The sequence below is a fragment of the Schistocerca piceifrons genome, chromosome 8 (genome assembly GCF_021461385.2).
Source record: "Schistocerca piceifrons isolate TAMUIC-IGC-003096 chromosome 8, iqSchPice1.1, whole genome shotgun sequence".
Classification (NCBI taxonomy): domain Eukaryota; kingdom Metazoa; phylum Arthropoda; class Insecta; order Orthoptera; family Acrididae; genus Schistocerca; species Schistocerca piceifrons.
In genome coordinates this window covers 272,509,022-272,527,901 of record NC_060145.1, presented here as the reverse complement: position 1 = coordinate 272,527,901, position 18,880 = coordinate 272,509,022, and the positions used below count along the sequence as shown (strand labels likewise).

Below are 18,880 nucleotides of genomic sequence, written 5' to 3'. Positions count from 1 at the left end.
ACTTGTTTAGGCCATTAAAGGATGCCATTCGTGGAAGACATTTTGAGAACGATGAGGTGATTCACACAGCGAAGCACTGGCTCCTTCACCAGGACAAGGGTCGGTACCGTTACGGCATGTACGCCATTGTTTCACGCTAGAGTAAGGCCATAGAATGGAATGGAGATTACGTGGAAAAACAGGATGTGTAGATAAAAAAACCATTCTTTCGTGTGTGTAATTCTTATTACGTTCAATAAAGAACTGTTGAAGGAAAAAAAATGCGGTGCATTACTTTCTGGGCAACCCTCGTACCTCCACCTAGCCCACCAAAACGATCATTTCATCAATGTTGGACGTTCTCTCGTATGGCAAGAGGTAGAAATGCGTAATGCACCAAGGAACACTGTCGACCTTGACCGTATGGGTGGTCCAGGTGTTGGGGTGTGGTGAGGTATAACACAGCAAGGGCGTATTGCTTTCCAAATCTTAGCACGGCACACTCACAGGTCAACATTATTGTGACGCTGTACTCCTTCCACACGTGCCTGTTTACACGGGTGCATGCAGTCCTGACCACATTGGTATGGATTGCAGTACGCGACCACATCGAACCGCTAAGGTGGAGCAACTCTTGGAACGAGAGGTTACTTGACGAGTGGATTGGCTTGCCCTTTCCTCTGACTTAAATCCCATCGACCACGTCATTTGCATATCACTGCATCTTCTTCCTGTCGGTTAAATTTCGCGTCTGTAGCACGCCTTCTTCGTGGTGTAGCAATTTTAATGGCCAGTAGTGTAAGATAAGTGTAAATTTTAACGAGTCTCTTGCAAAGCGCGTCAAATTATTTCATTTGTATGTAACGGAACAGAAAGACTGTGATGCTTATTTGCGGACGGCGGCCGTTGTGTGCGCAGCAGTTCGTGTGGAACGAGTTCAGCGACGACTACTCGGCGACGGACCGCCGCTACGCCTATTATCCCACCGTGGTGATCAACGAGCGCCTCTACGAGCTCAAGGTCTCCGACATACCCGTCATCCCCTACTTCCCCATCAACTCCTTCTACGAGTGGGCCGACTTCCGCTTCTACGGACTCAGGAGCGCCAACGCGTACGTGCTGGTGAGTACGGAGTGTAAACAACGACATTTCCAGTTCCACTTCGAATTGTGATGAACATTTCTGCTGTCTTTAGCGTAACTCTGCAAAGCGAAATGGAGGCCTGGTCAGGGCGGCAGCACCATCAAGTTTATGCCCGAGGAGCAGGCAGAGGGAAGTGGCAACAGTGTATAATCCATCATTCTTAGAAGTGCAGCATTATCACGTCCGTCTGCAGGGTGTCTCAGGGGGAACGGTCGCTATCCAGCGATATGACAGGAACCCTCATTTGAAGTGAAAAATTTAATATTGATATACACCCTATTCCCCATGGTTTCCGAAATACACGCACCATGAAGGAATTATTCGAATGGGACAGAAATCTGTAGATGTGATGTACACGTATAGACAAAAAAATTATTGCAACTTTAGAAAAATTGGATGAATTCTCAAGAGAAACAGCTTGACAAACTGAGTAAATCAATAACGCATTGGTCCACCTCTGGCATATATGCAGTCAGGCAGTTATTCGCTGTGGCATTGTTTGGTAGGGTTGTAGGATGTGCTCCAGAGGGATGGCGTGCCAAATTTTGTCCAGCTGACATGTTAGAGCGTCACAATCTCGAGCTGGCTGGAGGGCTCGGCCAATAATTCTCCAAATAATCTCATTTGGGAAGAGATCCTGTCTGTCTTCAGTGATGAGTCCCAATTCGAACAGAGCCCCAATGACTAGCGTCTGGAGACGCCTGGACTTTGATGGGATACCAATCTGTCGTCTGCATACTACTCGACGACCAGTTCTCTTCACACTAGGACTCCTTTGGTTGTCATCCGCGGCACCCTTACAGCACAGCATAACGTCGACGTTATTCTACGCACCTTTTTGTTGCCTTCATGACAGGCCATACTTGGCTTACATTTCATTAAGGTAATACCAGCCGACACACAGCAAATGTGTGTCGGCAGAATTTGGTACGATGACCTGTCATCTGTTACATTACCAGATGCCAAGTTTGTCTTATTTGCAGATGATACAAACATTGCAATAAATAGTAAATCAAATATAAATTTAGAAAAGGTAGCTAATCAGATTTTTACTGACATTAATAAGTGGTTCATAGCAAATTCGCTGTCATTAAACTTTGAAAAGACCCACTATATGCAGTTCAGAACTTCCAAGAGATTTCCTTCTGGTGTGTGTATAAAATATGATGACATGGAAATAGAAGAGGTTGAGAGTGTAAAATTCTTGAGATTACAACTTGATAATAAATTCAGTTGGAAGCAACATACTAACGAACTGCTAAAGCGCCTAAACAAGTCTGTGTTTGCAATGCGAATGATGTCAGACATAGGAGATATAAATATAAAAAAACTGGCATATTTTGCTTATGTTCACTCCATTACGTCATATGGTATCATATTTTGGGGTAACTCCACAAACAGAGAACAATTTTTTAGAGTACAGAAGCGTATAATAAGAGTAATGAGTAGTGTAAATCCAAGAATATCACGTCGAAACCTATTCAAGGAATTGGGCATATTAACCACAGCTTCTCAGTATATTTATTCCTTAATGAAGTTTGTTGTAAATAATACATCTCTTTGGAAGGTGGGAGACGAGGTACTGGCAGAAGTAAAGCTGTGAGGACGGGGCGTGAGTCGTGCTTGGGTAGCTCGGTTGGTAGAGCACTTGCCCCCGAAAGGCAAAGGTCCCGAGTTCGAGTCTCGGTCCGGCACACAGTTTTAATCTGCCAGGAAGTTTCAATACATCTCTTTTTCCAACTAACTGCTTAGTACACAGTATCAATACTAGGAATAATAACAATATACATAAAGATTTAAAATCGCTTACTCTTGCCCAGAAAGGAGTCCAGTATTCAGCAACGCATATTTTCAATAAGTTACCAGCAACCATTAAGAGTTTAGTTTCAGACAAGGCACAATTTAAACATAATTTAAAAGAATATTTGGTGGCAAACTCCTTCTATTACATCCATGAGTCTCTCAACAAGTGCAGTAGACCATTTTAATGAAAATTTATTATACTTTAATTTTTGACAATACTTGGTTGTAATCGCCAAGAAATTAGCAAATGTCTGAATGATGGATTTAATTAAAGCAGTTATAAGCATTAAACCTGTAAATATTAGTAGTTTACATTTAATTCATGTACATAATTTTACTGTTTATTGACTGAGGGTCATTAAAATTAATGAAACTCAAGTTTTTCTAATTAAATTTTTGTAATGTGTCTATCTGACATGTTCCACACCCAGGAGGATTCCCTCTTTTATGGGTCTATGGAATGAATGATTAATCTAATCTCTAATCTAATCCACTACTTGTCTTCGTGCTTGTCGAACCCTATCATTGCGAGTACGGTCGACTGGTCTCTCCGCAATTTAGAACATTTGGAGCATAATGGGCAGAGCTCTTCAACCTGCTCATGTTTTCGACTATCTAACGCGCCAACTGGACCGAATTTGGTACGATATTCCTCACAAAGACATCCAACAACTCCATCAATCTAATCCAAGCCGAATAAGTTCTTCAAGGGGGCCAGAGGTGGGCCAACGCCTCACTGACTTGCTCAATTTGTAATGTCCTTCCTCTCGGATAAATCGTCCAATTTTTCTTTTTTGTCGGTACATGTACATAACATCTACCGAATTCCGTCCCATTGTGTTAATTCCTTCTTAAAGGGTAACAATGTACATTAAATGTAATGTGTTCTATCTCGAAAACCATTCGGAATAGAGCATATGTCGATATGAAGTTTTTTGCTTCAAATAAGCATACTTGTAACATCCCTGAACATTGACGATTCCTTCTGGGACACCCTGTATACGACAAGTGTCGTGCATGGCACAGTGATTAACCAATGGCTGTCACTTTTGCTTGGGACTACCCCTCGTGAAGTTTCACAGTTCTTATTGACGGTGTATTGTGTGGGAAGCCATGTTTTGTCTGAATAATCCTCAGGATGCTTTATTCTGATGCTTCATTTTGTCGTATGAACCAAAGCAGTATCCCCTTTTTCAAACTGTATCGCCCCATTCGCACTTGTGACGGCTCTTTTATTCCAGTAGCTCCCTCATCAAAACCACGGCCGATATTTTTTTTCGGGTCGTTGATCGATCTAGCTCTCCGTGTCTTAGGGCCAAAGTCCGCCTATTGTTACCCGGTAGCTGAGAACGACCACCTCAGAAACGCCGCAGCAGGTCCACCTTCCGTGCCCTACTGTGTCCTATCTGTCACCAGAGTTTAATGATAGTGCGAGCACAGGTGTTTTGGAGCACACCGTTTAGCGCACATTGTTGAACATTGGCTCCGCAGCGGATGACCCTTTGAGTTCCCATGTTCATTCAACTTTAACGTGTGCTATTGATATACTATAACCTAAAAGCTGGAGGCAGTTCGTATAATGAAATTATTTTTATTAAAGCAATTACAGTACAAAGAAGCAGAGCAGTGTTACCCTCTGAAAGGAATTTTGTTACGTTGCCCGTGATGTACCTAACGGAGGTGGCTTATCGGAAGTGAAAGTCAGAATTACGTAAACATTCAAACAGTAACAAACAATAATTTACCTATCCACAGTGTCCAAATGATAATAAAAAATGGTCGCTAGCCTAATTAGGCATAAAAATGAGTAACATTCTTGTTCAAGAAACTGAAAATAAGTAACTTCAATGGGTAATCACAGCCTATACTCTGTCACCCGAGAGTGCAATGAACTATAGCACCTGCATATGTTCACTTTAAAGTTGGAGCTGACAGAACTGAACAAACTATTTGCATAAATATAACAGATAACGAAACACACTATTACGTTGAGGACTTAGTCAAACTGAATGGTCTCAATAATGTTACTATTAATATTCACTGTAGAATCGTAAATCGGACATAGGTTCAATATTACTTTTCAAACATATTCCTATCTGACATGAAATATGGATATGGTTCACAGCAAAATTAGTTATTGTGCATAGAATAAGTCTCTCACTCCTATACACCTTTCTACTTAAAATGAAAATTAAATGGAATTCACTAACAGATTATTTCTCACTGTCTTCTGAATGAAGAAGTTACTGTTTTCATAGATAGTGGTCTTTCTATTAAACGTTATCTAGCATGAGCATAATAGACAAACTGTGGATCCTGTTACATCATGAATATGCACTTTTAATACACAAGAGGAACCCAATATTGTACAGAATTTAACTTGAATAGCGGGAGTAATTAAAATTTTCTATAATTAAGTAACTTTGTGCATTTGAACTGCTTTTAATGGAGGAGGGGGGCCCTTAATCTTGACCACTGTAGCAAAGCAAACTAAACATACTTTCAATAAAATAAAGAAACAAGCCCTTAACAAACACGAACATGTAACTTTCAACACTAATAGTACTCAGCTTTTACTGCAGTAGAACACAACTTGATGTGGTTATAAGGCAATGGATCACCTTTGGGTGATTTTCAACAGACTGCACTGTGATCATTTAATTTGCAAAACTCTATAAGCCACAGTTTTGAAAACATTCACTTTAGAAGTTGGCAACAAAATATTAATAAGCAGTTTTAATAGAAAAATTACACTCCTGGAAATGGAAAAAAGAACACATTGACACCGGTGTGTCAGACCCACCATACTTGCTCCAGACACTGCGAGAGGGCTGTACAAGCAATGATCACACGCACGGCACAGCGGACACACCAGGAACCGCGGTGTTGGCCGTCAAATGGCGCTAGCTGCGCAGCATTTGTGCACCGCCGCCGTCAGTGTCAGCCAGTTTGCCGTGGCATACGGAGCTCCATCGCAGTCTTTAACACTGGTAGCATGCCGCGACAGCGTGGACGTGAACCGTATGTGCAGTTGACGGACTTTGAGCGAGGGCGTATAGTGGGCATGCGGGAGGCCGGGTGGACGTACCGCCGAATTGCTCAACACGTGGGGAGTGAGGTCTCCACAGTACATCGATGTTGTCGCCAGTGGTCGGCGGAAGGTGCACGTGCCCGTCGACCTGGGACCGGACCGCAGCGACGCACGGATGCACGCCAAGACCGTAGGATCCTACGCAGTGCCGTAGGGGACCGCACCGCCACTTCCCAGCAAATTAGGGACACTGTTGCTCCTGGGGTATCGGCGAGGACCATTCGCAACCGTCTCCATGAAGCTGGGCTACGGTCCCGCACACCGTTAGGCCGTCTTCCGCTCACGCCCTAACATCGTGCAGCCCGCCTCCAGTGGTGTCGCGACAGGCGTGAATGGAGGGACGAATGGAGACGTGTCGTCTTCAGCGATGAGAGTCGCTTCTGCCTTGGCGCCGTGCAGGTGAGCGCCACAATCAGGACTGCATACGACCGAGGCACACAGGGCCAACACCCGGCATCATGGTGTGGGGAGCGATCTCCTACACTGGCCGTACACCACTGGTGATCGTCGAGGGGACACTGAATAGTGCACGGTACATCCAAACCGTCATCGAACCCATCGTTTTACCATTCCTAGACCGGCAAGGGAACTTGCTGTTCCAACAGGACAATGCACGTCCGCATGTATCCCGTGCCACCCAACGTGCTCTAGAAGGTGTAAGTCAACTACCCTGGCCAGCAAGATCTCCGGATCTGTCCCCCATTGAGCATGTTTGGGACTGGATGAAGCGTCGTCTCACGCGGTCTGCACGTCCAGCACGAACGCTGGTCCAACTGAGGCGCCAGGTGGAAATGGCATGGCAAGCCGTTCCACAGGACTACATCCAGCATCTCTACGATCGTCTCCATGGGAGAATAGCAGCCTGCATTGCTGCGAAAGGTGGATATACACTGTACTAGTGCCGACATTGTGCATGCTCTGTTGCCTATGTCTATGTGCCTGTGGTTCTGTCAGTGTGATCATGTGATGTATCTGACCCCAGGAATGTGTCAATAAAGTTTCCCCTTCCTGGGACAATGAATTCACGGTGTTCTTATTTCAATTTCCAGGAGTGTATTTTCAGCAAGCATCGTTTACTATATTACTCAGTTCTGCTACATTAACTTTAACTTAGTTTCTTCTTACTATCTTCAAGTGGAATTAATTAGTAAAACACTGTGCTTTAATGTTCTTTGCCGGTCGAAGTGGCCGAGAGGTTAAAGGCTCTACAGTCTGGAACCGCACGACCGCGACGGTCGCAGGTTCGAATCCTGCCTCGGGCATGGATGTGTGTGATGTCCTTAGGTTAGTTAGGTTTAAGTAGTTCTAAGTTCTAGGGGATTTATGACCACAGCAGTTGAGTCCCAAAGTCCTCAGAGCCATTTGAACCATTTAATGTTCTTTCAATAAGGACACTCGGTAATCAGTTTATCATGGCAAGGACCCTAAGTGGAAATGTGACGGAGGATAAAGCAAAGTAAGTTTTCATAAATAGTCTTTTGGTTACCTTATTATTGAAAACAAATAAATCATCGACATGAGCTGATCCTTCACGGTACATTTTTATAATTCTTTGGTTCCTTTTCAGAGACTGCACAACGTGGTGGCGATTGGGTGTTGGTAGGTGGATTTGCAGGTAGAATTGCTGGACTCTGTCATTTCTTGATGGCGATGATAGATACCAATTTCAGAATAGTTCCAGCTCTTTGTCCACGCATCCGAGGCATTGGAAAGCGTCAGGAAAAGCCTCTCTCGGAACCAGCACAATACACAACTTTTACATGAGCAGTTGATAGTTTGGTAGCTCGTCCCTAACTGACTCTTGGTTCCAACTTTTTATCCATGCCATCACATTTTGCGCACGCTACAAAGTTCCGTTCCATAGGGGAACCACAACACCTTTTACATACAAAATAACTAAGTACCTTAAGTGAAGGTGAGCAGTTTACGTAACAGCAACCAAACATATTAAATAAAACAGAACATTTGCATACATTGACATTTGTACAAAAAATTATTCACACAGAAATTACAATTATATACAGTAAATTTTGTTCACTCCAAATGAGACAAAGAATGTAAATGACAGATAAACTACATTGCATAGAATCAAACCATGACATCAAAGTTTTTACAAAGAAAGGGGTATACAATTTTGTATTATCGATTCAGTCAAACACATTCAGAGAAGCTCAACAATGGAATGTTGAACAAAACGGAAAGCAAAATGAACCAACAAAAGGTATGTGAACCGTGAATTTAATTTTCGAAGAATATTCTTAAAATTTTATTTTATTTACTAACGATTCATCAAAAACATTAACACATTTAATTACACTATGTGAGCGTGGAAGTAGTTGCCTGGGGTTTAACTGATGAAATCAATCAAATAGCTTTTAGCAAATGGGAATTTTATTCCTAAAAGCATTTTTTAAAAAAAGAAAAAAGATTTAAAATCATAAGCAGAAAGCACCCTCTAAATATCAAGTTACAATTTATTCAGAGGCAGAAAGAAACAAATTTTTGAGTGTATGAGCTTTCAGGCTGAGAACCTTTCCGCTCCCTTTTGACATGGCCGTAGTCACGACCGCTCACAACAACCTCTGAAAGACTACACTGGTGCAAATCTGCAACACACCAGATTACTTTAAACTAAAAGTTTTAACAATTCACACAAGCACACAAACTATGCACCCCGTAGGAGGGATGGACATTGTACAAAACACTGAAATTAAAAGATTAACTTGCCACCGGAGGTGCAACTTGATTTTAACTTCTAAGAAAAGTCTTGCAGTGGAACGGTAGCAACTTTTTATACTAAAATGACCATTTAAGTAAAAGACCATGAAATGCAATCTTATATAAAATTATACCAGGTTGGCCAAACGAGTTAAAATGCTCTACAGTACACATATACCGCCTATCAAGATGATAGGCAAGACAAAAACATATTTCAGGAGCTAGGCCGTTACACTCCAAGCAATGAATTCGTTAACACACCGAATCCGACAAACATGACAGAGGCAGCTACTAACGTACGGCAGATTGATAGGGAGATTACCGAACAACCCGAACCGCAGGTTGCTCTAACCTGCCCCTACTCCACATAAAAAACGGAAAAACGGACCACCTTCTCGCGGGTGGGCAAACGGAGATGAATGGTGGGACGACCCCAAAACAAAGCGGCTGCTGACCTCACCAAGAAAACAAGTACAATTTAACAAGTAAATGAAACACCATATCACCAATCATTTAACTTCTAATAAACTGCGATTTCTGGAGAAGACCTGGCGCAGCACACCCAAATCGCTCTCCCGAACCGTCCGCTGCCAGCCGCTTCAACGGACGCAGGAAGGCGCGCCGATCCCTCATCTCACGGCGTCGCAGTTCGCACCGGCCAGACCGATGTCGTGGCTTGACTCCTGTTGCTCTCGTGTCGACCGAGACGCCACTACCCACTGGACTCACGTGGCGACCTCACATGCGCCGACGCTCAAGGCGGACAAGTCGTCTCGTGTCTCGGTGCGCGACCGACCAACAGATCGATCCAACCGCCAATGACTATTGTCTGGTCTGGTCCCTTTAATCTCCCAAATCAACCAACTATTGCCTGAGCAACTCGAGCGGACTGGCGGCCTAACGCGCAGACTCAGATGCAGGAACTAAGCCCCGACCGGGTGACCACCCGCTGAGTTCTCTTACTGGCGTAATAGAAAGACTCTCGTTTATCCGGCTTTAAAGATTGATCCGAACGAAAGACATACTAACACTCCGGACGACAGACAGACACTAACTGCCTCAAAAATTCGGACGAGAGACAGACTAGCAAGCTGGGGACGAGAGACTGACCGCAGACTGACTCCAGACTCACCCAGACTGACCAACTGGCGAGCTCATAGCGCCCCTTAAATGCACATCAACAAGCAACCTTTCCCCTTTCCCACCAAAGGGAGACACCAGAGCTGCGATGCCACAACGGCGCCACCGCCAGAAACGGAGGGCGACTGCTTCACATTACGCGCTGCGGCGCGCTCTTCAAAACAGCAATTTTTACCACGGCTCAGTATGTAGTGTCTAAGCTTTGGTGTTACACATCGACGTCGTAGTTACGATATCAGTGGGCACGAGGTCATCGAAATTGGACTCTGAATCAACTGAAACGTGTCAAATGGTTGGATAACTCGCGTTTCTTGTTGCACCAGGTCGATGGACGTATCTGAAACGCCGTTATCTAGGCGAACAGCTGCTCAAAACATGCATCGCGCCCACAGACGCAGGTCAATTGGCGGTCGGAGTAAGCTATGGGGGACATTCGCTTGGACATCAATGACTCCTGCGGCAGTAATCGAAGGCACCAAGACAGCTGTGGAGTCCATGAACATTATTGCAAACCACCTGTATCCCTCCGTTATTGATGCCTTTCTTGATTGCGATGGGTTCTTCCAGTAGGATAACTGCCCATGTCATAAGGCCAGGATAGGGCAACATTGGTTTTAGGAACACGACAATTGATGTCTTGGCTATCAATCTCGCCTGATCCGAATGCGAGGGGACACGTATGGGACGCAGTTGGGCGCCATATTCGCCCAGGCAAACCACAGGATGGGAATTTACAGAAACTGTGTGACCTGTACGTGGAAATTTGTTTCCACACATTTTGAATAACTACCAAGGATCTCTTAGAAGCCATGCCACGTAAAATACCTGCTGTAGTGATTTCCAGTTGAACCCACACGCTATTAAGCAATTGATCATAATGTTTTAGATTATCACTGTATTAAGGGAGACGTCTATAGGCGTTAAAGAAACCTCTGGCGTGCCACAGGGGAGTGTTATGGGACCATTGCTTTTCACAATATATATATAAATGACCTAGTAGACAGTGTCGGAAGTTCCATGCGGCTTTTCGTGGATGATGCTGTAGTACACAGAGAAGTTGCAGCATTAGAAAATTGCAGCGAAATGCACGAAGATCTGCAGCGGAGTGGCAACTGACCCTTAACATAGACAAATGTAATGTATTTCGAATACATAGAAGGAAGGATCCTTTGTTGTATGATTATATGATAGCGGAACAAACACTGGTAGCAGTTACTTCTGTAAAATATCTGGGAGTATGCGTACGGAGCGATTTGAAGTGGAATAATCATATAAAATTAATTGTTGGCAAGGCGGGTGCCAGGCTGACATTCATTGGGAGAGTCCTCAGAAAATGTAGTCCATCAATAGAGGAGGTGGCTTACAAAACACTCGTTCGACCTATACTTGAGTATTTCTCATCAGTGTGGGATCCGTACCAGGTCGGGTTGACAGGGAAATAGAGAAGATCGAAAGAAGAGCGGCGCGTTTCGTCACAGGGTTATTTGGTAAGCGTGATAGCGTTACGGAGATGTTTAGCAAACTCAAGTGGCAGACTCTGCAAGAGAGGCGCTCTGCATCGCGGTGTAGCTTGCTGTCCAGGTTTCGAGAGGGTGCGTTTCTGGATGAGGTATCGAATATATTGCTTCCCCCTACTTATACCTCCCAAGGAGATCACGAATGTAAAATTAGAGAGATTCGAGCGCGCACGGAGGCTTTTCGGCAGTCGTTCTTCCCGCGAACCATACGCGACTGGAACAGGAAAGGGAGGTAAAGACAGTGTCACGTAAAGTGCCCTCCGCCACACACCGTTGGGTGGCTTGCGGAGTATAAATGCAAATGTAGATGTAGAATCGAAAGCACTTTACTCTTCAAAATACTAGTTGATCCTTACAATAATGTGAAAACAGCTTTGGTTAAGGTAGTCTCTATTAATATGAAATAGTACTGTTAAAGGGTTCAAAACGACTGATTCATACTCAAACTGACGTTATTACATTGTATTGTAGTTTATGCTGTACACGAGGTAATGATTGATTTTAATCGCGACAAAAGTTTCTTACGGTGGTGGTGCCACCAAAAATCTTGCCTCTTTTCATAGCACTGTTGACCGACTTTGAATAATTTCATATTTAGCGAATAGTAAACAAGTCTCAATACTTTTCTGAAATTTAGGCTACAGGGAGTATACAACACATTAGATACACCTATATTCAGGCTGTTTTTACATTATTGTAAGAATAAACCTGAATTTTCTCATAGCCACTGCCTCACGTCAGTTTTCGACTAAATAGCATTGTTCTTCAAAAACTGTAATGTTTGTTTTTGATACAACTACAACAATAAAGGGCCCAAATACACAGATACCAACCAGAGTCCAGAAAACAATGGAACAAAGGTCATATTACGAACTTTCAGACAAAGATAAATCCAGTACTAACACCCATTTATGAAAGTGAAAATAAGCAACAGGTCTCTAATTATCGACCCATCTCCGTGCTTTCATTGTTATCAAATATTTTTCAGGAGATAGCTTACAACGGAATATTCAACAACACGTTTAATAATAGCTCAGTTCACCCTACGTAAGGAATTCGCTATTGAGAAAGCAATATAAGATCGCTCGTATTTTTCTGATGGGAGCGAACATGTAGCAATACTGTGTTGGTATTTTCTAAAACCTTGCTAGTTCTCTGACTGTGTAGATTATAACATTCTACTTTGAAAAATGAAATTTTATAGTATTAAAGGTATTCCTCTGGTATCTATTAGCGGGCCGCAATAACATATGATACCACAAATATAAGACTAAATTTGTAATGAGAAAACGTTAAATAAGGTTTTGTATTTGGAACATTCCTGTTCTTTGAGTTTCAGAAGTAATTTGTATGGGAAACTAGAGGTCTCTCTAAAATATCTGATGTTTGCTGATGATAAATTCGTACCGATAAAGTGCCCAGACACATCCATATTAGACACAGAATAGAGAATAATGGTGCAGGCTTGTACCTGGTTAAGAACAAACAGAGTACACCCTAACCTTACAAAGAATCATACGAATATTATGCAGTTACAGAGAAAACAACATGAATTATAAGAATCAGAAGTAGAGATCAAAGATCACACACTGGACGAGGAACCACGTGGGGTGTTCGCAGGCATCCAGAGAGATAAATTTGGAAATTTGTGGTAAGGACTGTGGGACCAAACTGCTGAGGTCATCGCTCCCTAGGCTTACGCATTACTTAATCTAACTTACGCTAAGGACACACACACCCATGCCAGAGGGAGGACCCGAACCTCCGACGTGGAGAGCCGCGCGAACCGTGATAAGACGCCCTAGATCGCAGGGCTACCCTGCGCGGCTCCAGAGAGATAACAAACTGTGAGATGACACCAGGAAGTGGCTAAGTTAACAAAAAGCGCAGTTCTTTCTGCTTTTCACTTAGGAATACCCCTCATTGTATCGACCTCTAGACAGAATTGCTGGCACATTTTGCGTACTATGGAGACTGTCGTGGTAGCCTCTGCAACTGGTGCTGGAACCAGGTTGGCACAGGCGTGGAGGCCAATAGTCCACCAACCTGGGCGGGGTAGCGGTGGACTGGTGAATAGATATCCTAGTTATCACCCTACATGTTCTCATAAAAACACTGTTACTAAAATATATGTCATCTACAACAATTTTGATTATATTCGGAGGCGTCAGTGCATCCCGGACGCTAGCTGCATACGGGCTGTGAGGAGGCGAAGCCGTCAGGGGGCAGCATGACAGCTTGTAGTGTCGGATGGCTGGTGGTGATGGCAGTAGATGCTCTACACGGATGCCTACCGCAACAGTGAGCGGAGGGCCGTAATGCAGAATAGAGACTGCCCGGAAGTCCAGGGGCCCTATCCTGTATCGTTCATACCGATCGGTGTAGTAGGCTAGTCTCGGTAGTGACGTCATTTTCGGTTCTTTATCGAAATATCCTATTCAATAAGCTTCTGAGACTTGTTACCGAATGGTCCTCCCACCGATTTCACGACAATTGTACCGAGAGGTTTTGGATTTCGGTCTGGTCCTGTCGATCGGTGGGCTGTGGTTTATGTACACATATAATTTGTTATTTTAAACATATTAGCGGTTTCATATTTGGATTTAGTGATTGTGTTACTAAAGAATCACCAGAGGACCCATCCGGTTGGAAAGTGAATTCATAATAGACTATTTTCCTTTGTTAGAAATATGGTTAGGTTGTTACTGTGAATGATTACATAAAAAAAGAAACGTTTTCGGTCAATATTCTCTCAAAATACATGTTATTTTTATACAAATAAGAATTTAAAGATCATTAAATATCAAGACATCAGCTCTGCTTACGTATATTACATGAGTGTGAACTGACGTTACTAGTGCCTTTGTGTACTTTTTCCAACAAATTGGTTAGTTAGTAATTATCGAAACGTGTTTACAACTTTCAAGTAACAATGGAAAGCAATTATGTGAAGCTTGTTATTGGAAACCTTCCAAACTATCACGCATTTATGACTTACACAGCACCGTTTGGCAACGAAGTCAGCCTACATTCCTACGCCTGAAGTGGAACAGGTAATTTTCTTTCTTTATAAAAAGAAAATAAAATAAACAAAAAATAAAAGAAAAATAAAAAAGTTGGAAAAAAGGAAAAAGAAAAAAGTGGATGGCGTGCGGGATTGTGACACGAGAGGACACAGGTTCGCGCATGAGTGGATGCAAAAAAATGTTTTTTTCCTCTTCATATATGCAACATGTTCTGAGACATTGTTATTCGTGTAAGTTAAGATTTTTCTGCAATATTCGTTCTTACTTACATGTAAGAGCGCACTTCCTCAGTAATGATTTCGTGATTAGGTGTGTTTAAAATACGAAATATTAAATTGTTGGAGATGAAATTCCTGTAAGTGAAACAACCGACAATGACCTTTATATTTTTTCTTGTCATAAATAATTCTCCATTTTTTCCGAATATGTAGCGATTTCCGAGTATGCGGTTCGACAGGAATCTAAGAGCACAACTTAAATTACTGGGAATGTAACTAGCAGCAGCCATCTTCATAATCTTGCTTGTCACAAGTATTTATCCGCGATCGAATCCTCAACCACAGTAGGGAGAGATGAAAGATCTCTGCCGTAATATTTTTAGACTTTGCATGGGGGCTTAATTAATTATACGATTGAAAATAGTTTTAGAACCTGTAGCTGTTTGTCCGATTACGCTGTGTCTCGTAATCAGTTGGCCCTGACTAGTATTATTACGCTATCTGACTGCAAAGAACAATGTAAGAAAATTTTCGAAAACACAGTTAATTAATTAAGTCCCCAGCAACTATAAAACCTACAAAACCAATAAGCACAAGAGTAACTGTTCTGTATGTAGGAGTGTGACTCAACGTCCACATCTGGCACGGTTCTTCTCCAACAAGACAAGAATTTTTAAATACCAACTATACTGACGTGACAAAAGAAATTTAGAAAAACTATAATTACGCAAGAAAACCAGAATTCACTCTAATACAAGAACACAAGCCAGATGCTTTGTTGACTGAACCTGTAGTGACGCATTATTTCAGACACACAATTAATAAAAGAACATTGTAGTTTTTACCTTCATATATTGACGAAATGCACTCATTACAATAACATCTGCTATCTCTCCCATCAAATAACTGCATAAAACATGGCACAACACTCTTTACTACCACATCTCACTCCGACTTCACGACAAGCAGTGCCCACTAGCACATCTCGGTACGAACTCTTAACACATACTGTCCTCTACGAGCTCTCTACTAGCACTGACTTCTACGATCTCTTCACAAGCACTGACTGCCATGAGTTCTTAACACACACTGTCCTCTACGAGCTCATAACAAGCACTGACTACTACGAACTCTTAACACGCGCTGTCCTCTACGAGCTCTCCACTAGCACTGACTGCTATGAACTCTTAACACGCACTGTCTGCTATGAATTCTCGACAATCACTGACTGCCACGATCTCATAACACGCACTGTGAAGGCGGCTTAATAGTACTCTTTGGCGCAATCTCTGGCGCAGTGGCACAGTGTAGCCACCTTTCATATGCCCCTCCTCCACAGGCCAGAATTTGATGGTATTTTTGCCAGCATTGGTGGTGAAAATACCACCAAATTCGTCCAAAAAAAAAATACAGACAAAAATAAAAGATAATATTATTACCTAAACATCACATAATTAGTTAAAAATTTTGGCTTTGCACTGACCTTTCACTAACCTAATGTATGAAATACAGTAGGCAATACAAATTCTTTTCATACACGTGGCTTTACATAATAGTTTATACAATATACAAAAAATCAGTTTATACAAATGTTCACATAAAATGCTTTCAATGATTAGTTTATACAAAAAAAAGATACTAACAGGTGACATCTTTTCAGTAGAAGCAGTCCATCAGTTGCACCCAGTAAAGTTTAGCAGGTACACTCAGCAACAAGTCACATTAATTCAGTAGAAGCAGTTCATCAGTGGCACCCAGCAATGTTGAGTAGGTGCAGACAGCAACAAGTGACCATTTCAGTAGAAACAGTTCATCAGTTGCACCCAGCAATGTTGAGCAGGTGCACCCAGCAACAAGTCACATTAGTTCAGTAGAAGCAATCCATCAGTTGCACCCAGCAATGTTAAGCAGGTGCAGACACCAACAAGTGACATCATTTCAGTAGAAGCAGTCCATCAGTTGCACCCAGCAATGTTGAGAGCAGGTGCAGACACCAACAAGTGACACCATTTCAGTAGAAGCAGTCCATCAGTTGCACCCAGCAATGTTGAGCAGGTGCAGACAGCAACAAGTGACATTATTTCAGTAGAAGCAGTTCCATCTGTGGCACCCAGTAAAGTTCAAGAGGTACACACAGCAACAAGTCACATTAGTGCAGTAGAAGCAGTCCATCAGAGGCACCCAGCAATGTTGAGTAGGTGCAGACAGCAACAAGTGACTTCATTTCAGTAGAAGCAGCCCATTAGTGGCATCAGCAATGTTGATCAGGTGCACACAGCAACAGGGGACATCTTTTCAGTAGAAACAGTTCATAAGTAACATCATTTCAGTAGAAGCAGTCAATCAGTTGCACCCAGCAATGTTGAGCAGGTGCAGACACCAACAAGTGACTTCATTTCAGTAGAAGCAGTTCCATCTGTGGCACCCAGTAATGTTGAGTTGGTGCAGACAGCAAAAAGTCACATCTCTCAGCAGAAGCAGTTCCGCAAAATTCACTAGCACTGATCACACTGTTCATCAGAGTTTATGAGCAGAAATTGAACATGTCCTAGTGGCACCAACCATGTAGAAAAGGTACAGGTAACAGTCCATAATAATTTTTTACAATCACTGATCACACAGTTCATCAGCAGAAATTAAACACGACCAAATGTCACACATCATGTTAAAAAGTGCAGGTAACAGTTCAGAATATTTATCTTCACTAATCAGACAGTTCAGGCATGAACAATAGTTTGAATGCACATACAAATGCCTTTACAGTAACATACAAATCATAACAAACACACAAATGATGTCAGATAATTGTCCTATTAACTATTACAATACACAAATACCAGTAAACCTATAATATTCATGGGTGTCAGTGCAAGCCACTACAAACAAATAAAATAATATTTACGAGATAGGTGGGTAGGATTAGGAAAGGAAAACACACAAAACACACTCATTCATCTTTCATCCACATTAGTGCTACTGTGTAACTGAATAGTGTTAATTGTGTAAATGTAATTCTGTCAAAATCTGATGTTCATCATGTGTATCAAGTAGTACTGGCAGCAATGTATAACAGTGAATAATAGTTAAGTCACCGTCATAGTCATCATGTCAAGACCAATGTTTGCCAAGCCAGATCAAAATGTACTGTTGGTGAACAACTGTCAGTGAGCCAAGATATGCAATTACTTCCTCTCTCCAAAAAAAAAGTATATACTGCTTAGTTATTTAACAAAGTGTGTGTATAGACTATCTTCCTTCTATTTTAATGTTCTAGTCTGCTATCTTCATCCTCCTTGTTCCATAAGACCAACAAAAAAATATGCATCTCACTTACTTTACCTCTTATACACCAAAACTCCAATAATCATCAGCTTCACATAATCTCAATACGTCACTAATACTTCTTCAATACGTCGATACATATAAACCTCATCATTAATAGCATTTACCTTACCTCTTGTCCACAAAAACTCCAATAATCATCAACTTCATATACTCTCAATACCTCAATAATACGTCGATAAATATAAACCTCAGCACCAATATCATTTCACTTCCATAACAACTCTTTCCTCTAGTCAGTCTCCTCGAACAAGTACAGACAAAATCCTAATGCAACTTCAATTCAGCATCCCATACAATCCGAAGACACAGTGTCCACACACAACCTCTGTGTAATCCATCTGACCCAAATTTTCTACTCATTATAAATTATAAGATCCTTGTCCATCATTAAATAAAAGAAATGCATACCTGACCTCTAACAGACTTAGTTCGAATAACTCTCAGTAATTAAGTACGATTACGGAGTGTGAATGATCATAATATTTCACAGTGTGTACACCACTTCAAGAATCATAGCAGAAGCAAACATGTGGAGTATTTCTTGTATCAAGTGTCACTTCCTATTTCAATTGCTCACGAAAAATGCAGTGTAATAATTGTTAATGGTCTAAACCTAGTATTGGTATGTCATGTCGTTAGCTTCCTTCCTATTAGCATAAATTTATACAGCTTCCATAAAACCTCAGCTCATGTGACTTCAACGAAGTTCTTTGTACCAATGTCGTTCGTCGAATTATAGCAGTTCATTTTCTTATCTTAAAAATGTAAGGCACTGAGCGTAAGCAAAACTTGCAATAGCGAGTAAATATACCGGTAGAGAACAGAATGTCAACAAGTGGATGCAGCACAATTCCTACAACGAGGCTCTGCCAAGCGAACAATCTATAATTAATACAATAG

General features: G+C 42.0%; 1 protein-coding gene across 1 annotated transcript in view; it reads left to right on the top strand.

Annotated features, from left to right (window-relative positions):
* Positions 1-18,880, top strand: part of LOC124712263 (ras-like protein family member 10B) — a 148,823-nt gene that overhangs the window by 104,970 nt on the left and 24,973 nt on the right. Inside the window, exon 3 of the mRNA XM_047242558.1 lies at positions 898-1,101. Within this exon, the coding sequence (XP_047098514.1) occupies positions 898-1,101 (204 nt within the window). The remainder of the gene's footprint in view (positions 1-897; positions 1,102-18,880) is intronic.